At 33.7% G+C, this 23,852-nt stretch overlaps 2 protein-coding genes across 4 annotated transcripts; one reads left to right on the top strand and one right to left on the bottom strand.

Annotated features, from left to right (window-relative positions):
• The first annotated feature begins 3,821 nt into the window (after positions 1–3,821).
• Positions 3,822–23,403, top strand: LOC132735226 (methionine--tRNA ligase, mitochondrial-like). The gene is made up of 12 exons (XM_060722164.1): positions 3,822–4,063; positions 5,134–5,249; positions 5,771–5,842; positions 6,519–6,605; positions 7,742–7,870; positions 15,024–15,129; positions 15,686–15,813; positions 16,233–16,342; positions 17,201–17,300; positions 18,363–18,474; positions 19,437–19,628; positions 23,027–23,403. Exons 1-12 carry the CDS (start codon positions 3,877–3,879, stop codon positions 23,389–23,391), a joined length of 1,704 nt encoding a protein of 567 aa, XP_060578147.1. The 5' UTR covers positions 3,822–3,876; the 3' UTR covers positions 23,392–23,403.
• Positions 9,684–14,080, bottom strand: LOC132735200 (uncharacterized). Of its 3 annotated transcripts, none has more exons than XM_060722142.1 (4): positions 13,835–14,080; positions 13,032–13,342; positions 12,521–12,613; positions 9,684–11,809 (listed from the first exon to the last, which is right to left on the bottom strand). In XM_060722142.1, the coding sequence occupies exon 4, from the start codon at positions 11,739–11,741 to the stop codon at positions 11,139–11,141; it is 603 nt and encodes a 200-aa protein (XP_060578125.1). In that variant the 5' UTR covers positions 11,742–11,809; positions 12,521–12,613; positions 13,032–13,342; positions 13,835–14,080; the 3' UTR covers positions 9,684–11,138. The 3 variants fall into 2 exon arrangements, with proteins under 3 accessions (XP_060578125.1, XP_060578140.1, XP_060578133.1); XM_060722150.1 differs by lacking the exons at positions 13,032–13,342; positions 13,835–14,080 and having other exon boundaries at positions 12,521–12,737.
• Positions 23,404–23,852: the final 449 nt, after the last annotated feature.

Raw genomic sequence — 23,852 nt, 5'->3', positions numbered from 1 at the left:
TGTAAAATCAAATATTGAAGTTTTTGTCACAAATGATTTATGCACCCAAATACAATAAAACTTCGAAATAACATTAAAAAAATGCGACCGATTACAAATAAAATAGCCTATTTTATATAGGATACGTTGTATCAACACCCGTGAGTCCTTCATAATCACCATCAGGGCTGGCCAAGATTATAATTCATACACATTTTATTTATATCATATCATGGACAAGACATAGTTTAGCCGATATTTAATCTCTGTAGCCAAATAAGTAAAAAAATCAAAGTAGCTGGTTTATAGAGTGAACAATAATCATAATAAAAAATGGCCGAGATTCTTAAACTTGTTGTCAAAGTTTTATCGATTTTGGTACATTTGGAAATATTCCCGGTTATTGGTGTAAATTATTTAGAATTTATTTGATGTTAATGTGATCGAATCCGTAATTTTAAGTGTATTCAATTCTACCTGACATCACTTGTGTATATTGTATACACTGTTTGTATCACAATGAAATTCATAATTGTCTTTATAACATTCAAAACCACTTTACAGCTGAAAATAAAACATTTTCAAAGTGATGCAAAGCAAATACTGATGAAATATTTTTCTTGGAGTGGTGTCAAAACATTTAATAATATTCCAATGTCATGCCACAGAAATGATTATTTCATTAGAGCCATACACACCAAGTTTGTTTACGGTTTATATTGATTGATTTATGTGTTTGTATTGTTTTACTTTATATGTTATTCAATACCTTGTTGCAGCCTTCTCAACACCAATGGACTTCATGTACCCAGAGCCGGTCAAGATTTTCAAGCTTTTATTCAATACTGTCATTGTTCATAAGAACATGTGATATAAACTACAAAATTGTGAACATGTAGAAAACCGGAACGCAGAAAATATACATAAAAATATTCATAAAACAGGAGAATGAGTGACAATTATATTGTACCCATAAAATAAAGATATGACTTGATTTTCAATAATAATTGGAATTTATGCTTCAGTAACAAATTTGTAGGAGACTAATGATACAACATTATACTTATTATTTGCATGTTATAATCATTTCTTTACATAATAAAGCAAGATTTTTTTAAATGTGACTTGTTTTTAATATTCATAAGATTTTCAAATTTCAATGCATTAGGAAACCTATAATAATGCGGTTTTATACGGAAGAGCATTAGTTCCAGGTGTATGTTTTTTAGTTAACTCGAAATTTCGAGTTACTAACTCGAAATTTCGAGTTACTTATCTTGAAATTTCGAGTTACTAACACGAAATTTCGACTTACTAACTCGAAATTTCGACTAACTAACCCAAAATTTCGACATATTAACTCGAAATTTCGACATACTAACTCGAAATTTCGAGTTATTAACTGTGAAACTATTGAAATTTAATTTAAACTTAGTAATGGCAAGTACACACCCGAGCTGAAAAAACACAAGGCTCAGGCGTTCTTCAGACGTTGTATTTATCCCACCTGTCCGAACATATCTTTTCACTAATCATATTCTTCTCATCCCTGTAAATAAAACGAGCATATACTTCACGTGTGGGACATCTGAGGAAAGTATCGCGGCGTGGCCAAAATAGGGCGTGCTGAGGCCTTTCTCAAAATTGTTGGTCTGCCTATATTTCTTTTAAAATCGGATGCTTTTATATTATTCCCAACAAATGTGTAACAACAAGTTCCACTTTTATCAACTTTTATCAACACAATATGAATCAAAGTCTCAGTAAATAATGAATAATGTTACAAAAACATTGTTAGTATAAAGAAACGTGACAGACTAACTGGCGTATACACACCGTTTAAAACTTATTTAACACATGATATTGCACAGTTTACAATAGGGAGGGTTTTGGACTTGTTGTTTCTCCACATGATGGTTGTATGTGTGCTTAAGAAAAAAAGAAACATCCGGTTAACACGGAAACGTGGAAAGTGTGATTTTACAACCCCCCCCCTTCCACAAAAAAGCGAAGGATATGTTCAGTATGTGTGGACAATTTGACCCTATTAAATTGTTCTTTTAAATAAAAGTTAAAGGTGCTCTGTCAATGTGCAACAGCTACACACGAAAGAAAATATCTTGAATTCAATCCTTGCTTTCACCGGCAACCAATGAAGGTCGTGCAATGTAAGTCGAAATTTCGAGTTACTAAGTCGAAATTTCGAGATAAGTTAGTCGAAATTTCGAGTTACTAAGTCGAAATTTTGAGTAACTAAGTCGAAATTTCGAGATAAGTAAGTCGAAATTTCGAGTTAGTAAGTCGAAATTTCGAGTTAGTAAGTCGAAATTTCGAGTTAGTAATTCGAAATTTCGAGATAAGTAAGTTAATTTCGAGTTAATAAAAAACATACACCTGACACTAATGCTCTTCCGTAGTTTTATAACTTTACGTCTTCTATTAACAAAATGTGAACAATTAATTAAAGAGATAGTGAAATGTGTGACCCTGTTAATTTGACTCACATTAAGAGCATATACGTATATTTCTCTCTATATTTAGGATTCTACCTTTCTAAATTGGCATTTTATGATTCATACATCTAAATCTTAACAAAGCTGAAGACAGTTGCCAAGGAATTATGTTAAAATAATCTTCGAATTTATATAAACGGTAGCTAAAACATTTGCTTAAAGATTGGACATCACTGTTCCAACTTTGGATGAACTAATTTCAAAGTTTGGATTTGATAAACAAAGTTCGTCCAAAGTATCCTTAACAAAAGAGAGCTACGGTAATTCAGTTCTATATCTAACATATACTCGGTATGCAGTCTTATATAAAACATTACGAATATTATCATCTTTAATACCATTCAAAGCTTACACCAGTAATTGATAATTCTACTTTTTATTTGCAAAGATATCGGAGTAACCCAAAGTTCACCATATAACATACAATTGGGAACACTTTGCTTGAGGTTAAGTATAATTTTGTAAAATTTAAGCTGAAACTGATCAATACACTTTAAATTTTCTATTACCCAAACTTCAGAGCACATGTAGGAACAATCATTGTGTTAAACAAGACTTAGTGGATCTGTAGATCTACAGATAGTAACAATTTTCTAGCTATTTTATCAGAGAGAACATGGCTTTCTTGTATCATAGTTTGGAGACCTTTCTGTTGAAAATGTGTCAGGGTTAAATCGTATACATATACATGCACAGTGCGTTAACTGGAGTGCGGGTATTAGTTACCCGCACTCCAGAGCATGCCCATTGATTGGCTCATTTTTGCTGGGGTTTACATATTGTGACGGCAGAGAAAGGGAAAGCGACAGAAATGTCATATTCAGATGTTCGTTCATTGGTTCATTTTTGCCGGGGTTTCATATTGTGACAACAGGGAACGTGCTTTTATGTTTGACTATGATACAAAAGAGAAAGAACACCAAAACACTCGGCAATCTGATTAATACTCGGGGGCTACGCCCCCTCGTACAAATCAGATAGCCTCGTGTTTCGGTGCTCTTTCTATTACTTATCTTGATGAATTAGACGTTTTCTAGTTTTAACAAATTTACCATTTTTCCATACATTGAATAGATCTACCTAAGTAAGAAAAATCATGTACTAGTTCTAAGTTCTCATTATCAAAAGAACATTAATTGAGTTGCATCTTCCATACGATTCCTGCCCCTAGAAAATATTGCAACTTTTGTTCTTGCAAAGTTCACTTTCAAATTCCAAACAATACAATATTCTAGTATAGCATTAATGCAGTCTGAATCTCATCTGAATTTTCTACTATTTACGACCTTCTCCTTTCCGTTTTAAAGATTTCTTTGCGTTCGAAAATATTATTTGTGTTTCCGCTTTCATTTTCGATTCTGGCATGCAAAACATTTCATTGTAAATGATGATTTTAATCAGATTAGACAAGCATGAATTGATTTCACGAACAAAATATCTTTTAAATGTTATAAGTCGTCCTTGCATAACGGGAGTTTGGACACAGAGATGCAGAAAATGCTCATCACGGACACAGAACCGACAAGCTCAGTCATTTTCTGTTACAACACCTATATTTTATGTAAATGCAGGTAAAATGAGGCGTTGACATGAAATCTTTTATAAAGTTCATTATACAGCTTCTATTTTCTTGTCAAAATACATGTTTTTTACAGTTTCGATCATTTGATTTGCCAATTTAAATCGTTGTAAAATGGACTGTAAAATGCACATGTAAGTAATGTATATGTATATTTCAGAAGTAAAACTTGTATATATTACACTAAATAAAACGGAATAAACCTTATCTATATTGCTGGTTTAGACCCCGTTTAGACAATCAAGGAAATTATAGCCAGTCATTTATAACACCAGCCTGCTTAAGCTGTGGACTCTTTAGAGGATAATGCCGTGATTAATGGAGTGTTAACTTTAAGCTTTCCCAGCTATTATGTAAATGTCTTACGTTTGCATCAAGATATGCCTTCATTGTATTTGTCAGAGTTCAACAGTCAATTTTGAATTATTTGGGACTTTAATTTGTGTCTACATCCGTTTGACAGGGATAAAAAAAAAAAAACTTTTATTCTTAGGAGTAAAATATTTTTTTCGAAATTTTTGTATCTTTTTGATATAGGCCTAGCTTGATATTTAAACTTGTGTGCAAAATTTCATATCATTCTCCATTGAAGTGAAGCTAATAGTCAGCATTACAACATATAATTATGTACTTTAAAACAATAATATTAAAAGTCAGAGGGAACAAACATTGAACCAGGTGATTGAACACAGTTAAAGTTTTTTTTGAGCCGTGTCACGACAAAACCAACATAATGGGTTTGCAACCAGCATTGATTCAGACCAGCCTGCGCATCCGCGCAGTCTGATCAGGATCCATGCTGTTCGCTATCAGTTTCTCTACTTGTTATAGAGTTGTAAGCAAACAGCATGGATACTGATCAGACTGCGCGGATGCGCAGGCTGGTCTGGATCCATGCTGGTCGCAAACCCTTTATGTTGGTTTTGTCATGACACGGCTCAAATTTTTTGTTTATTTATGTAAACCAACAACTTGAGATATCAGATAAGGTATTATTTATAAAAAAGATATAACTACATGTATAAGATATCATTGAAAGAAAATTATTACAATATGTTTCAGCACCACATATGGGCCATCTATACACTTGTGTTTTAGCAGACGCTGTGGCCAGATACCACAGACTCAAGGGCAAACAAATTCTGTTCTCTACCGGAACAGATGAACATGGCCTAAAGGTTTGTTTATTCATTGTAATATGAGCATTTATACAGTGGCGGTAAAACTGGATTTTGACTAACTTGTCTGTTTAACTTTAAGCAGCAGCATTTCTGTTCTTGCTATTATGATATTTATAAAGTAAAATCTGGAAGAATTTCACTTGTTTGTAAGACAACCTGGGCAATACTGACAATTGATTTGCCGTCCCTGAAGAGTTATTTTTATATCTTTTATGCTTTGCTGAATGTCATCATGGCTGAAATAAAACAACAGTTTGATGTTTAATCATGAGACTATAGTGTAACTATAATCTTTTCAAGATGAGATACAAAATGGATTTGTGGATTAGGATTGAAGATGATAGGTTATATTGTAAAATTGTCAAAAAGATTGATCATGAAATTTGATCATATTTTGAGGGCCAAAGTGCATAAATTTCTAATTGACTGGTTTACTTTTAACCTATGGTTGGTCCTTATTGAGAACCTGTTTAGTTATCATTATATATATAAATGATTTGATTTTTATTTTATAACAGATACAACAAGCCGCTGATCAAAGTAAAGAATCTCCAGCACTATTTACAACGAATGTTTCTCGTACGTTTAAGGTAATACTTAATGATTGTACAAACAAATAATAATAATATGGCAGGTATTGACACCTAAAGCATTGAATCAGATTTTTTTCCCCCAGTGATCCCTCTTATAGATAATAAGGTAAGTTTAATGTACATCTTTGGTTCCTGTTACCTTTAAATTCTAGTATTATACTCATGTTTCTGCATCTAAACCTAACCATGCAGAATTTTTTAAAGTGGATTTGTCTGGCCTCCAGTTTTTGGACAGTCCATTATCAATTTTGGGTATGTCAATATGAAAATTTAATGTAAATCAACCTAGTCAGATTACACTGATTTGTGTGTAACTGTAGTAATTAAATTATTCACTTTTATCACAGTCATGATAACTCCTTTATAGATGCATTTTAATTTTCATAAAAGCCCTATAACTATGCCTAAATATTGAGCAGTGGTATGACCAATCCTTGCCGGAGCAACTTTAAACTCACTTGTTTAGTACTGATTGGTTCCAGGAATATATTCCAGAATGTTTCTATAACCTTATTATCGCTTCCAACATAATCAAACTAAAATAAATTGGTCGTAAATTATAAACTAAATATTGAGTGGAAATTTTCACATTTTTAGGGGGAATTCAACACTTTTCCGATTTTGCACAGTTTAATGCAATAAATAAATAAATGTCTTGGCTTTTATTTTTCAGGAAATGTTTGACTGTTACAACATAAACTATACAGATTATATCAGAACTTCAGAGCAGAGACATTTTACAACTGTGCAAAAATTCTGGGTAATTCATTACTTATAAAGATCTTTGACAGGTTATATGACCCTATATAAATGGTTGTTTGTATATATAACAGTTATAGGCAAAGTTATATTGCAAAGGCAGTCATATTGCAAATAGCAGTTTATATATGTGTCAAAAATCTTTATAACAAATTTATAATATATGGATATTATTATGTTTCAGTTTTGTATATGTTTTGATTGTTATTACACAATTTGTTCTAATAGATGCCTCGTACTGAATTCTCTGGGGTAAAAGTCCTTTTGTAGGTTAATTTGTTTAGAATGTATTTCCTGGCAAGTAAGTAAATGAAATTTATCTTAAATGTTAACCTTTTACCTCATATAGACCTATTTTGACGGCTTTTTGCCCCCACCCCCACCTATGAGGCCTCAAACAGTGAACAAATGCGCTATTTAGGCCAGAAACACTGTTTTTCGTTGAGAAATGTTGTTAAAAAAGTGATCACTTTTTCAGCATCATCCCCATCAAAATTGTACGTTAAGGGGTTGCCAGAAGGGGGATGTGCTCCCTTTTGTTTGGGGGTTTTGAAGGGGGGCAATCCCCCTCGTTAAATTTTGAAAATGTGACAGTGAAAAAGGGCTTCAGGTCAGTCTTAAGGTAACTAGTAATCAACGCTGAAAAGCCTTTTACTCTATCTCAATCCATTGAGAAGTTGCAGCACTTTGAAATCCGTTTTGATGAAAAAAAAACTACAAAATAGTGGTTTTCATAGCAATTTTGAGACAAGCCCGCATTGCCATGGTGAGAGGAAATTTATGATTGAGCATGCTGTTACAGAGGCTATGGTCCAGTCAACTTTTTTGCCAAGTTTCATTAGTATTGAAGCATTTTTCATAGTTTCATAGCAGTTTGAACTTGTAACAGGAGGCTTTTCAATGAAAACGGCCATTTTTGCCAATATGCTCATGCAGTAAAAGGTTAAATAAATTTTGTCAGAAAGATTTTTGCTGGTATTTGTTATGCCTATTTGACCAACATATTGTTTTCTTGTATTTTGTAAGAGTATTGGGCCAAAATGTTGTGAAATTGACTTAATATACATGTATTAACAGAAACAAAGTGCATTTTAAAGGTATATGATAATGGTGAAGATTGCATGTTATTTATTTCAGACTGAGCTGGAAACCAGGGGATATATTTATAAAGGATCTTATGAAGGTTGGTACTCAGTCTCAGATGAAGCTTTCCTTACAGAAGTTGATGTTACAGAAGTGGTAAATAAAAAGGGAGAGAAAATCATGGTAAATAAAATTTGATAATTTATCCTCACTTGAAGATATACATGTACTATGCTTATTTTTGAACAAAATATTTATTATTGCGGAAATTTATTGAAATCTATAAAATTCTTACTGAATATGTCTTATTTAGGGCGCGTTTGTTTTGCATAAACCGGTTTCAGTAGTAGGTTTAGGTTTTATGACAAATTATTTTGAAACCAAAACTAGTTTAGATGGTTTGCAGTTGCTACTACAAATGCATGGTTTTACAAATGGTTTGCAATCATGGCAACACTTGTGGCAGCATTGCAGGGAATTTTTGAGGATGAAGATAAATCAGACGCTAGTCATGTTTATTTATCTTCCAGAAATCACGCGATATATGCTCAGATCAGTGGTGTGCTTGCATTTAGTACACTTCGTCATGAAAAAAGTAGAATTCGTGGTTATGTGGAGACTGTCTACCGTCAATACACCATTGATGATTTCAAAGACCGTTTTCGAATGAACAGAGACACATTTGAAAAACTCTTACATATGATGTCACCTTTTTTGAAGAACTCAAGGGGTGTACACCAGATTACGGCTGAGAAAAAACTACTGTTGTTCATCAAATATCTTTCTACGCAAACTACGTTTCAGCAACTAGCAGACATCTTTGGTGTGTGTGAAACAAGTGTTCATTCTGTTATCCACGATGTGTCTGAGATGATTTGCGTCAAACTTTTGCCCGAGTTGATAAAATGGCCAACAGGTAAAAAAGCCAAGGAGACAATAGATGGCTTTCAGCAACTAGCTGGCTTTCCTGGGATAATGGGCACTATTGATGGTAGTCACATTCCCATCCGTACACCGTCAGAATTTCCAGAAAACTAAATCAATCGTAAACAGTACCCTTCTATTGTTTTACAAGCCGTGTGCGATAGTAAGCTACTATTCATCGATGTCTTTTGTGGTTGGCCAGGATCAGTCCATGACTCAAGAATCCTTAAAAATTCCCCACTTATGGATAAAATTGAGGCTGATGTTTCGCAAGTTTTTCCAGGTAACACGCATCTCCTCGGAGATTCAGCATATGCCCTAGCATCTTGGATGATGGTTCCTTACAAAGGCTGTGGCAATTTAAACAAAGATCAAAAGACATACAACTACATTCACAGTTCCACAAGGATGTGTATTGAACGTGCTTTTGGTGCGTTGAAGGGGCGGTTTCGAAGGTTAAAGTTTATTGACTTGAAGGACATTTCTTCTATTGTACATATTGTACTTAGCTGTTGCACCCTCCATCAGCTTTGTGTCCAGTGCAGAGAAGACCTGCTGGATTACATCACTGAAGGAATGGCTGAAGCTGACGAGGCTAACTATTTTGAGAACTTCATGCCACTTTGTAGCAGTGCAGAGATGAAAAGAAAAACGATTGTTTGCACTCTCAAATGACAGCTGTGACTTGTAGTACAAACCAAAGCGATCAACAGCAGTATACAGATTTTGAGCTTTATTCAGCAGCTACACTTGTTTCAGGCTATGTGACTATGTATGTGTTTCAGGCTATGTATGTGTTTCAGGATATGTGACTATGTATGTGTTTCAGGCTATGTGACTATGTGTATCATTCAATATTGTTCACTTCTTACAGCAAACAATAGTGTGTTACCAATAAAATTGTTTTATTTCTATATTGTCTCGTGAAGTTTAATCCAGAGTCGGAGACCAATACAGTTTCCTGGGTACCTAACCGAACTGTTTTCGTTACCATTCACATGTGATTACTGACTTACCAGTACGGATAATAACAGATACATAAATGTAGGATGAAACTTCATAATACAAAAGATCTTATTTCTCATTTTATTAAACAGTTAACCAAAAACAATTATAACAGGTACAAATGAATGACAAACAAGAAATGTCACAGAAAGTGACGTATGCCCCACGAAATTGACCATTGGCCTTGAAGTGTGACCTTGACCTTGGAGGTACGGACCTGGGTCATGTGTGCTCTGCACGCCATCTTCTACAAATCAATTTAAAAATCCACCAGTAATCCACCACACATAAATGACAACGTTATGGACAGGACAAAAGAAAAAATATGCATATTTGAACTTTGAACTCCAAGTGTGACCTTGACCTTGAAGGTACGGACCTGGGTCTTGCGCTCTGCACATCGCCCATTTATAATGAATACTTCTGCCAAGTTATATTGAAATCCACACATAAATGACAAGTTATGGACCGGACAAGAGAAAAAATATGCATATTTGAACTTTGAACTCCAAGTGTGACCTTGACCTTGAAGGTACGGACCTGGGTCTTGCGCTCTGCACATCGCCCATTTATGGTGAACACTTCTGCCAAGTTATATTGAAATCTAAACAGAAATGACAAAGTTACGGACCGGACAAGAATGTTGTTGCCCGGACAGACACACACACACACAGACACACACACGGACGGTCCAATTTTAAGATGCCACCCCTTCGGGGGGCATAAAAACATGAACAATGATTTCCTTGGGTGAAATTTCAGAAACATACCGAGTTTTAATCAGTCTTTAGTTCTACAATGAATTTCAAGTTTTTTAAAACAGCCATTATCCCATCCAAAAGCAGAACACAACATATCAATGAAAAACTTCAAAAAATATAAAATGGTTTAACATAATGTGTTCTGTTTATCATCAATTAGCTTTAATCAAGATCAACACATAGACATGTGTAAGGTTAAAATTAAACTGACGATGCTTCTTATACATGGCCACCATTAAAATTTACCAAAACCAGCTGTGCATACAAAATGTACCAAGAGTGAGTTTTAAACATTTGTTATTTAATAATTACAAAGAAATAAAATTCACTGGTGTGAAAATAATTAAAATGCAAATACAATATCTATATTACAGATATGCGACTTCAATTTGCATACAAAATGTACCAAGAGTGAGTTTAAACATTTGTTATTTAACAATTACAAAGAAATAATATTCACTGGTGTGAAAATAATTAAAATGCAAAATACAATATCTATATTACAGATATGTGACTTCAATTTCTAAGTGTGTACTGCCTTGTACATGGATGAAAATCTAAAGTAAAAGTTCAAACTTCCAACAAAACATTGCAAGAAAATGCCATAAACAAGAGGGCCATGACAGCTCTGTATCACTGAACAGAGGAGCATGAAGAAACAGAAAATATTCACTAGAAAAGTGACCCAAAGATTGCTCCTACAAATCTTCCATGTCTCTCTCCACTTCTGTCAAAAAACAAACCTTGTAAAGTGTTCACTCTTACTTGGATTTTGAAATAGCATTAACCAATTTATCAAAAAGTTCTAGTTTGCTTTTCTCATTTGCCATACGGTCTTCGTGCTGTTTGGTTAAAACTTCCATTAACTGTTTTTGTTCCTGCTTCATGTCATCACGCATCTCTTGTAGCATTTCAACAACTGCATCCTTGCGGTTATGCTTCACCTTTGGCTTCTTTGATGTTTGTTTTTCTACATCTTTCTCATCTTCTGTCTCTACAGAAGAGCTTTGAGTCTGAGGTGACTTGATGGAGCTGCTTACATACAATGGAGTAACATTGGGTCTGTACCCGTAAAAGTCCTGCAGTTCATGGAAGTAAGGGCATTCTTTTCGCTCATTGCCTGATTTCATGTTATGGTCAACTGTGTCCCTATACACTTTAGTAATATTTTTCCATTTCTGCTCGCACTGAGTAGCTGAATATGTACCATTTAACTTGGTTTCTTTGTTGATATCTGATGCAATAATGGACCAGATAGTTTTTTTCTTCAGTGAAGGTTTTCTGAAGTCAGCCTCGTGGTCTTGATGCAGGGCAATCAGCTTCAGGACTGCGGGTTTTGTCCAAACTTGTTTCTCAGACTTCATGTTTTCCGCAACAACATCTGGCTCAGCAGCATCTGTAGTCCCATCATGGCCATTCTGGCTTGTTGGTGCTATAAATAAAATCAGTTCTTCACCATGAAATAATAATGTGAGCATTTATGTGTGACTGAATACATTTGAAGTCAAGTTGTTTAACATTTTCGGTCAGACCACAATAATATGCGATTAACACTTGCAATATTTTGTCACTATGACAACCACAATAACTTCAAAGCAGTCAAATGAAGGAATGGATGCTTATGCCGCACAGTAGTACAGCTTTTACCATCTGATCTTGATGGTATGGTTGTGTTTTGGTTACTGAAAATAGTCAATTAAATCCGCAACGTGGTATAATGGATATTATATCCATCTACTTTTTTAAATTAACTATTTAACTCCTTGAAGAAACTCCTTGCTATTGGTTAGCAAGTCATTTTTGACTGAGAATGATTATGCTGTTTGCTGGCAATACAGCTGCAGACACAAATACAGACAAGCTGAAGCTAATAGTTGAATTTGATAGTTGATAGTATGATGCAAAAAAGCTCCGATAATCTACACAGATATATCAAAACAGTAATAATGCAAAAAAGCTAATGTGCTTAGACGAATGGCCACTTCTCCATTAACTGTCTGAAGAGATGTCGTTTGTAGCAAATGTTTATGATGACGACAATTAAACCGATGATGTATATCAGACCATGACATAAGCTCTCCTAAGCTTTACTAGTATGTGACCAGCAGTGCTAATAAAAAATATGGCTGGAGATGTTACTTACCTACACCATCTGAAGAGGAAGATGTTTACCCAGTTGATCTAATCTCTGGCATTTCGCATGGTGTGCCTGTTCCCGACTCTGTATCTCTGTCATCTGTAATGGTTTATGGAAAGATTTGTTTATGTCACTTTCAGTCATTGTATTACATGGTACAAAATGTAATATACATGCATATAGAGCTGGTAGTGGGACACATTTCTGTAAGGACCGTTAAGAAATGAAAATACTCAACACATGGAAGATTTCCTCGTAAATTTATGAAACTTAATTATACAAGATTGCAGGGTATGTCATACATTCTACATAGAAAAAACAGTACCGCTGTTAGCTACAACCTTTTCTTAAATATGACACCCATTTCCATGTCTTTCATGCCAAAATTTATTTATTGAAAATATCAACTTATTAAGACACTTCTGTACTGCTAGATCGTTTCAATGTTCAATACAACTTTAATGGTCATTCGATCAATGTTTGGAAGGTCAATGTTAAACTCCAAGAAGTTAGATACCTGTATGATTTGTTGTAGTATGATTTTTTGTAGTGCATATGACTTTGTCAAACTCGTCCCAATCAATCAAGGTGCACAGCACCCAAGGATGTATCTCCTCGACTGCATCCTTACCAAGACCATTAAGGTTGTTCAACACTCTCTGGAACACTGCGTTTGTATATTGCCGGACAATGACTGGGTACATGCTGCTTTCCAGCTGTTCTCTATACTTTTCATCACATGCCAAATAACTCTTCAGAGTTTTTCTTGAGAGGTGTTGATGGAAACGTTCCGGGATGACACTGTGTAGAGGCCCAATAGCCATAACCCTGAAACATTTAAAAAAAGGATCTGCCCTGTATTACATACATTTGTAGCCTACATGAGCGCTGATGAGTACACGACTGTCTGGGGTACGAGTCAAAACTCCCCCATTTTGGAAAATTAAATCATGTTTAAATACCTCTTTATAGTCAAATTTTTAAAATTAATGATTTAAAACGGATGGAAGTTATTGTTTTGATTGGAATGGGAGCGATTTGGGTCGCAAATTTGGACATTCTCACTTTTTGTGGGTGCCAAAATGGGGACATTTTGACATGGGGGCGTTTTGACTTGGCCAGTTGGGGGCATTTTGACTTGCAACCGGGTACGAATTATCTTGAACGAATTTCAACATAGAATTGGTACAAATGTTCTTTGCCGATCGCAGAGTGCCTTTACAAAATGTTATTTTGTACAACTGAGCCCACATACACAAACATACCATTTAAATAACATTGGCCTTTCGCCATAATTGACAAATTCTTATGTTTCTTTACCTGTTTCCATTTTCATCCACGAGGTCCGCCATTTTTTTCCACAAGTGCACGTAATATCGGATACATCAAACCGTACAAACCGCCTATGGGGGCAGTTTGGTCGGTTTTGCAAACCAGTTAGCGATTTAGGAAAACAAATGGTTCAAACCTTTTCTAGTTCAAAACCAGTTTTACGAAACAAATGGAAGGTTTGAAAACCCGGTTTCAAAACCGAACTCAGTTTGTTGTCAACAAACGCGCCCTAAAACATAAGAACATACAAACTTCATGAACTATGTAAAGAAATCTGTGTTCCTTATTATGGGTCAAGTAAAGCTGGTCCTTTCTTTAAAAAAAGTTAAGTTTTTTAATGACACTATATATTAATAGTGTGTTCACTTATAGTGTGTAGGATTTAATGCATTGTCTACTTTGTGTAAAGTCAAAACATGTTTATTTTATATTTACAAAGAGATTGTGTAGCAATTTTCAATATTGTCAAATATCAAATCTGAGCATAATATATCTTTAACCAGTCTGATTGGTAGACTAACCAGTTTTAGTGTCCTATGAAGAATTATTTCTTGCATATCAGACTGATGTTTCTGTCAATTTTATCCATGCTGGAAATTTCATGTGGCGTAGGAGTGCCAGATGTGTCGCATGATTTAAAATGATGTTCACATATTAGAATAGAATGAAACTACATGCATATGATAATGTCATTATAATTTGTCTATGCCTCATGGTACCCTTGAAATGGATATTTTGATCGGAGCATAACAAATGACAGATTATTTCTCTTTGACCAAGTCAGTAGTATTTTTGGGCTTATTTGGGGGCAAGTTTGGTCCCATAACCCTTTCAAAAAAAGAGTATATTTTGCCTCCATATTTAAAAAAAAAACTACCCTCCAAAAAAAATTTGTTTTGAAATCTATCAAACTGAACTTATTTCTTTGTAAATTGTCATGAAGCTATCCAGCTAGCCTTCTGAGTGTTGGTGGTTCTACTCAATTGCCCATTCAGGTGTTAAATAAAGCATGTAAGGGCTTTTGAGGTCTTCCTACATCAGTAAAGATGGAAAGTCACCATATGACATATACTGTGTTGGTGGAACGTAGAACTCAACCAGAAAAAAAAATCCATATAAATTGTAATGTTGGTGTTACCCTATTCTTAATTTTATTTCACATTTTTTCTATATACAGGTATCAAAGGAGAGTGGTAACCCAGTAACGTGGATGAAAGAGGATAATTACATGTTTAAACTCTCTGAATTTACTGAGAGACTGCACAAATGGCTTGACACTGGAGGTAAGTGAAAACACTGAACAAATGCTTAAAACTTAATCCAAGAGCTTTGCCAGATAACTTTTAAAGAAACGTGAATTGAAATAACAGGCAGCAGACTTGTGTGTTTGTGTTACTGGTCCTACAATAAGTAGGATGGTGATCCTTTTTTAGAAATGTTTCAATAATAATATTATATCTCTTTAATCATGAAAAGTTTAAGAAAATTCTGTTCACTAGTTTAAATTTTCCTTTTTTGCTCATGTAGAAAGTGAAGAAACTTTAGGAAAATTCTTTAAAAGTTTTGTAATTATGCTTCCAGGATAAATTTAGAATTTGACATTTAGTTAGTATTTTCATAAAGATCTCTACAGTAATATTGGTAACACTTAATCAGGAACTGTTAACTGTAAGGTTTTCTACAGTTTAAGAAAAGCTAAGATTATGTTATTTGAAATTCTTATTTGTCAATTAAGGTAATTACATGTACATACCAGAAGTTATTTCAATAAAATTGAGTAATCATATGTATGATTTATTGTTTTAATAACAAGTTCATTTATTATTATTTTATTTACAGTGATACAGCCGGCCATGTTTACTCCTATAGCACAGCATTGGTTGTCAAACCCACAGGACCTGTCTGTGTCACGACCCAGCAGTCGGCTGTCTTGGGGAATACCTGTGCCTGCTGACAGCTCTCAAACAGTTTGTATACCACTTCAATGTTATCATAGATAAAACAGTATACAGTTAGTGTAAAAAATATGACTTAAAATTTTACCTTGCTTAATATGTTAAATGAACTAGTCCACCTTTAAATCTGGACAAAACTATTCATTATTTTTAGGTAAAATTTTAAAATACATAATGGCTGAATAACCCACAGTGCAGACTATGAACAGACACTGTACATGTGCCAGCTGATCTTGGTCTGAATTAATGGCATGGGTGTCAGCCAGCAGTTTAGGTGTTAATATGATGAAAAGTAAGTTTTAAAAACCTTTTTACAATTACTTAAAACTAAACGAATAATTATATGGAATGAGTTGTTGTATACATTAACATGAATCAATGTTGTTATTTTGTTTTAATAATTGTAAACATATTTGTCTCCTATATTACAGATCTATGTATGGTTGGATGCACTAGTTAACTATCTTACTGTGTGTGGATATCCGTCCCTAGAAAAGAGGTGGCCAGCTGATGTTCAAGTGATAGGGAAAGATATACTGAAGTAAGAAAACTGTGAAACTTACAGTATAACAGTATAAACTTTGAAGAAATGAAAATATACCGGCGTAAGAATACAGTATAATGGTATTAACTTTGAAAAAATGAATATACTGAACTAAATAACGGTATACCAGTATTTACTCTGAGAAAAATGAAAATCATAATGATATGAATTTATTTTGTTGAGTACATCATAGTCCTTAAGCTGCTGAATTTTGGTGATGGGTGTGCCTTGCTTTGAAATTGGAACGGTCCATTCAAAGTTTAAGGGATTGTGGGATATCAAAAGAGACATCACTATGGAGCCTCAGGTCAGACTATACATGCATGCAGACTGGCTGGCCCTAAAATACTGATGGCAATGGTTATTCACTTTAGGTGCCAGTAAGTTAAGGAAATATGGTGTTACTTGTGTAAACTGACAATGTTTTTAAACATTTATACTGAAAATATGATGTTGTGTAAAAGGGAGATAAACCTTCAACACAAGTGTTTTGTTGCATTGTTGCCTCCCTTCTTATACTATAACTCTACTTAGAAGATTTAAAAATAAAAATACTTGAGTAAAATACGGCATACATACGTGTTATATAATATTCTAAATTCTACAGTTATAATAACATTGGGTAGTAATTATACCCTTTTTTTAAACATTAACTAGCATTTAAATTTAAAAGCAAATAAATATACATATTGAAGGGGAGTAGTGGGGGTATTTTTTATCAATTTATTTATTTAGGGTGAAAATAAAACTTTTTATTATTAGCACAAGGATTGTCAATTTGATAGAATATCATTATTTCTCCTTTTTCACAAGCATCATATTAATTAATGGTACATGTATAAATGATTATTTTAGGTTCCATGCAATTTACTGGCCAGCATTCCTGATGGCTGCAGGCTTAGAACTCCCAAAGAAAATTTTCTGTCATTCTCATTGGCTAATCAACTGTGTGAAGGTATCAAATATTTGCTATCTGTAGATCAGATAATTATATTTTCCAAAATATATTTTACACTAAAAAGATTATTTTATTTTTAAATCATTAAATCAACATGGGTTGCACAGGTATTGAGACACCCTTGAATTTGATGTTCTTTTTGAACATGACATATTGCCCTGGACAAAAACCCTGGAAAAGTCCTTAGAAATTAACTGAAAGCTCTTAAAATGGCCTTGAATTTAGAATTTCAAAATAGATAATTTAAAAAGTAGATTATCTAAAGGGATACTCAGGCAAATATATGACAAAATATTTAATTTACCATATTTACTTAAAACACGCTAAAATGAAGTTTTTAAAAGTGATTATTTAGTTTCTGTATAAATGCAATATAGTGTGAGTCTACATATGTCCAAAGAATGAAGACGCAGACAGAATCAAAGAGTTATTTTAAAACAAGTCATTTGACAATAACAAACCCTAGAATAAAAAAAAACAACAACAAATATTGTGGATATGGCCAGATTAAAATAAGTCAAAGTCGCTCATTTGACAGGTTCTTTTACATATTTTTAGTTCACTGTGATAACTGTGGTGAAATTTAGATGCTCTAGCCTGACCCGAGTGGGTCAGGTAAGGAAACAGACATTTTTTTCTTTATATGGAGAAAAGTTTTGTTCCCTAGACTGCTTAGTCTATTCATTTCGATGACATTTATTGAATATTGGATAGAAAATTAAAATTGAAAATATGAAAATTTTGCCTGTGTTTCCCTTTAAAAAGATTTCATTTTTAAAAAAAACATAGGAAGTAAATTATATTGTCAATTTTTCTTCATACCATAGTGACATTTGCATTTTCTCTTTATGTGACTACTGCACATTTATGTAGTAATTTTTATTGTAGGAAAGGAATTGTAAACTATTTTTCGTTATCACTTTTGACAGGTAATTTGCCATATATAAAAGGTTGTTTGGGAAATTATGATATGTGACAAGCCGTACTGTTTACATGTATATCATGCCATATAACCTAAGGAAAAAAAACCTTTCTAACTAATTTTTTTCACTATTTCAGATGTCAAAGAGTTTAGGTAATGTAGTAGACCCTATGGTTGTGAAAGAAAAATACTCAGCAGAGGTGTTCAGATATTATTTGCTGCGAGAAGGTGTACCCCATTCTGATGGAAGTAAGACATACTTGTAACTTATTTAAAGGAACTCCTCTGAGGTTCAAAAGCCTTTAATTATAAAATTTATTTTTTACACAGATCAGCTGGGTCACGTAAAACAGGAAGACTTGCAAAAAAATAATTAAGAAATTTACTCAGAAATGAATTGAAAAGCATATTTTTATGCTATTTTTCATATGATTTGAGTGAAAAGTGTTTAAATGTTTTTTCATCACTACTTGAATAATTATCCTGGATATACTGCGAGAGCAAACAATCTAAAATTTTGCACACAAGTTACTGATCTAGACCTACATCAAACTAAGCATTAATCTCAAAAAAATATTTCCCCGTCTCGTCATGTCAAAAAATCTCAGTGGAGTCCCTTTTAAGACGTTTTTCGGAGTTTTCATGTAGGCAAAATTAAAACTGTTCAATAGAATTTCTTAAAACTTGTATGATTGTAAGAGTAGACTAAATGGGTTTGAACTTAAGGAGTGTATGCATCTTGAGCAGGTTGCTTTAACTCCAGAGGTTAGCCAAAATCATCTTTCCTGTTTTGGTGTCATATGACCTAAATTGTGTTGGTGTGCCGTAAAACTAAACAAAACAAACAACATATTGTTAGTACTGTAATATTAGAATTATACGAAGTTATATTATATACATGTATGTATGTTCTGGTCTACCTCTACTACATCTCTAGTCTATAGGTTTGGCGTTAAAACTAGTAAACGATTCCAAAATTGGCACCAAATGATGATTATTTGTACGACATTTTCTGTGATATCATGTATTGTGTTATCTACTTTGTTACATGTATATCTTATAGAACTAGGACATAATCTAAATAACACGAAACAATTTTCTATATACATGTACCTCACTCAGGTTTAGGATGTGATATGATGTATAAATTATATACTCGCAAAAAAACAACGTTAATATACGATATAAATTGTGTTCTTGTGTTACTGTAGATTATTTGGAAGAGAAAGCCATGGAGTATGTTAATTCGGATGTTGTGAACACATTTGGTAATCTTCTAAGTAGATGTACAGCGTCGGCTATAAATCGTGATCAGATTTACCCCAGAAAAGACCAGGATACCTACATTAGTTCAATAACAGCGGCAGATAGGGAAACTTTTGAGAACATCGAAATACTTATTGGTAATTAATTATATTGCTTTACAAAGGCTGTTATTAGTCCCCTACCGGTTTACCGGAGGGGACTTTAGGTTTACCCTCCGTCCGTCTGTCTGTCCGTCTGTCTGTCTGTCAGTCTGTCTGTCTGTCAGTCCGTCAGTCCGTCCGTCCACAAAACTGGATCCCGCGATAACTTGAAAAGTACTGAAAATATTTTTATGAAACTTGATATATGGATAGATGGCAGTATGTAGATCATGCACGTCTTTTTGTTTTCTACCTATGTTGAAAATTCTGGTTGCTATGGCAACACATAGGCTTAAAATATGGCAAATTTTACACATAAACTGGATCCAGTGATAACACAAAAAGTACTGGAAATATTTTTATGAAACTTGAAATATGGGTAGATGGCAGTCTGGAGATTATGCACCTCTTTTTCTTTTCTTCCTATGTTGAAAATTCTGGTTGCTATGGCAACAAATAGACTGAAAATATGCCAAATTTTACACATAAACTGGATCCTGTGTTCGCAAAAAGTAATAGAAATATTTTTATGAAACTTGTAATATGGGTAGATGGCAGTCTGGAGATTATGCACGTTTTTTTCTTTTCTTCCTATGCTGAAAATTCTGGTTGCTATGGCAATACATAGACTGAAAATATGGCAAATTTTACACTTACACTGAATCCAGTGATAACTCAAAAAGTACTGGAAATATTTTTATGAAACTTGATATATGGGTAGATGGCAGTCTTGAGATTATGCATGTCTTGTCTGTTCTCCCTATTTTGAAAAAATATTGGTTGCCTTGGCAACAAATAGGCTTAAAACATGGCAAATATAACATTGTTTGTGATAAGTCAAAAAGAGCTGAAATTTTTTTATGAAATTGCATCTTTAATTCAAGAGTTATCTCCTCTTTAAGCATTTTGCTTTTAAAAATGTTATATTTTGGTAACAGGGATGCTTCAAATATTAACTTTAGAGTGTCCTTCAGTCTGTCTGTCTGTCTGTTCATAAAAACTGTTTCCTGTGATCACTTTTAAAGAACTTTTCCAACAAATTTACTTAAAATATAGAAAAATTGAAACATTAGTGAATGGCCATTGGCCCTTCAGAATGTTGATGGGGTTCTAACCGGTAGGGGACTTATGGATTGCTTGCAATACTAATATAATTGCTTGTTAATAATGGTGATATTGATATATCATCGATTTCAGTACCATTAATACTCTTGTTACTATATATAGTAACAAAATTGCATAAGATTTCAATTGATTATGAGTTTGCCGCCCGGGGCTGATAACTGATAATCATAATCGGCCTACTGAACACGAGTATGTGCACAAACTGAAACAATGATGTCACATTTTACGTCATTAAATCATTTTCCCTATATCATGTATATGTATGTATTTAGTTTTCAATGAGAAATAATAACAAAAAGTAAATAACTTTCTTTGAGTTTGTTTGTTTGTATTTGTAATGTTTAAAATAAGCAATGCAATATGGTGATAGTTTATGTCATATGTTGAAATGGTTTTCACTGTACAACTGAACTTTAACTATTTAGTTTGACATATTAAATTATCACATATCCGTGCTGCTTTTGCAACTCTGTAAAAACATGATTGTGCGTAGTATTTTTTGACATGACGTCATTTGTGTTATATAAACATCACATAAAAGTCATGCTAAATGTTAGTATTACACTATAAGTGCGTCAATGACAAAATAATTCTTTTTTAATGTAAACTCATATTTTGGATAAGTGATGAATAGAATATTATACATGTATTTGTGTAGCCTAATTACTGAATTTATTGACCTAGTTGTCAATGAATGAAATTATAGTATGCTCACCAGAGAAGCTCACATAATATGAATTTATTTGTGTTAAATAAATTCAGTTATGAACCTACACACATTCAATATTCTCTATATATCATCTGTTGTGGGCTTTTGATATTATCAATACAAAAGTACCCATCAGTGATGTTCAGCACTATTTCATTATCTCATGCTACTGCAGTATACTAAAAGCAAAAACACTACATTTCTGAGGCAAAAACAGCATGATAAATAACTAAGTTTTACAATATAAAATTGGTTATAAGATTGGTGAATGTCTGAAAATCAAGGGGCCAAATGGGTGAAAGCAATTTCTTCCCTGCACTACCCATGCACTATTCTTACATTTCTCAAAGGATTTTAACTGAACATTCACAGAATTGTTGTCACCAAAATACCCTGGCATATATTGTAACTGGTACTGTTGGCCTAGTGGTTAAGGTGTTCGCCTTCGGATCGGGAGGTCGAAGGTTCGAGCCCCACGGGGAGTGTTAATTGAAGGATGAATGTTTCTCGTGGGACTCGTTCCGAAATGGCCGCTTCGTGAGCGGCGAGGTAGTTAAAATGAATGGTTACTGATTTCTATCCGCCTGGCATAGTGATGGAAATTGGGAGGTACATGGTATGCAAGCAAAAGGTGTCTCATAAAACAAAATGGCTGGCCCTTTCAGTAGGGGGACATTATAATAATCAAGACCTTTACCTTACCTTTTATTGTTTGGGTTTTATAATTTGAAAATTTGTGACATCATTATGGCAATTTGTTTTTTCCCCTACATCAGTAAAGCTGGTTTTGTGACATTTTTTCTGTCACTTTCTTCTTCTTCAATATTTACCCATAGTGCAGAATATATTCTTGTCACTCTCTGCAATGCTGGTAATGAATATAGAAAACGTTATTATACATACATGTACTTTTATATAAGTACAACAAAGGTTAGAGAGTACTTACAATAAAACTTAGCAGCATAGACTGAAGTAGAATGGAAATTGCTATTTAGATTATTTTTCTAGTTTTTCTGATGCCTTTGCTAGCAAGAATCAATGAACCTATCACTAAATACATAATTACATGTATATTGACTTCTATAGAAAAATGTTTACATAATTTTTATATTGAAATGCTTATAGTGTAACTCTCACATTTAGCTAATCTTTATGCTAGTCTTTATGCTTTATTTGTATAACACAAATGAGGTCACGTAAAAATGTATTTACTAGTACTTAAGTTGGACAAGTAATTTATGGATTGCTGACCATGTGGTTTTAAATACTGTCAGGGGCAAGCTGTTAATGTTTCCTTGAACTAAAATCTACACTCATTGCACCGTACCGGTTGGTTCCAGGAACAGATTTAAAAGTCTATAAGCTAATAGTTCCCTACACAATCAAACTAAAAAAAATAATCCTCCTGCACTGGTGTTGACGTGTTGTATTTCATTTCTTTCTTAATTTAAAAAAAAAATCTGTATAAACCAATATATATGTACAGCCAGGCAACTTTTTTTTAACAGAGTGGCAAAACAACACGGGTATGTGATATCTAAATTTCTTTTCTATTTTACAGACACAGTGGAGGGATATTATCAAGATATGATGATGTACAAGGCCATAGAGAGCATCATGTCATATCTAAGATGGGCGAACGGTCTAGTTGAGAACCACAAGATTTGGGATCTTGCCAAATCGGACCAAGAAGCAGACGTTCTTCACCTCAAATGTGTCCTTCACCTTGCATTAGACACACTTAGAGTGAGCGGAATCTTGCTACAGCCTGTGATACCAAACATATCTGAACGCTTGCTGAATAGGCTCGGAATTCCTAAGGATAGGCGAACATTTGAATGTGCAAGGAAACCATATTTGAACTCTCCGGAGCTACCTTTAGGACCGAATGAAGGTGTTCTGTTAAAAAGATTGAAAATAAATTAGTAGATATAATTATTCGGAGTGTATTTTTAATTGTATATTTTTTAGAATATACATGTATACTCAAAGTATTGAATACATGTACATTTTATGCTCAGATGAACTAAAAAATAAGTACATGTATTGCCACTGATAATCACTATAAGCTTTTATGTTCCTTGTCAAGTACATTATACTGCTAGAAAACGTGTAAAAATAATTATCATTTTATCAATATCATCATGACATATATCGCACTAAGCATACTGTACACACAAGTATGTTGGAGGATATGTCATTGAAAGTCAATGAGCATTTAATTTATCTTTTTGCAATATGGGTGTTAAAGGCTGTGTGCTAGCAATTACAGGGATGTTAATCTCAATGAGGTGCTGAGCAGAACTGAGGTTTGGTCTTCTTTAGATCAAGGTCTTATGAGTTATTCAAAATCCTTATTCTAATGAGGGAGACTACTTTGTCAAGAT

This window comes from Ruditapes philippinarum, unplaced genomic scaffold, assembly GCF_026571515.1.
Source record: "Ruditapes philippinarum isolate M1 unplaced genomic scaffold, ASM2657151v2 ctg1521_1_1_1_1, whole genome shotgun sequence".
Lineage (NCBI taxonomy): Eukaryota > Metazoa > Mollusca > Bivalvia > Venerida > Veneridae > Ruditapes > Ruditapes philippinarum.
The sequence above is the reverse complement of the archived record's forward strand: the minus strand, read 5'-3'. Positions and strand labels throughout refer to the sequence as shown.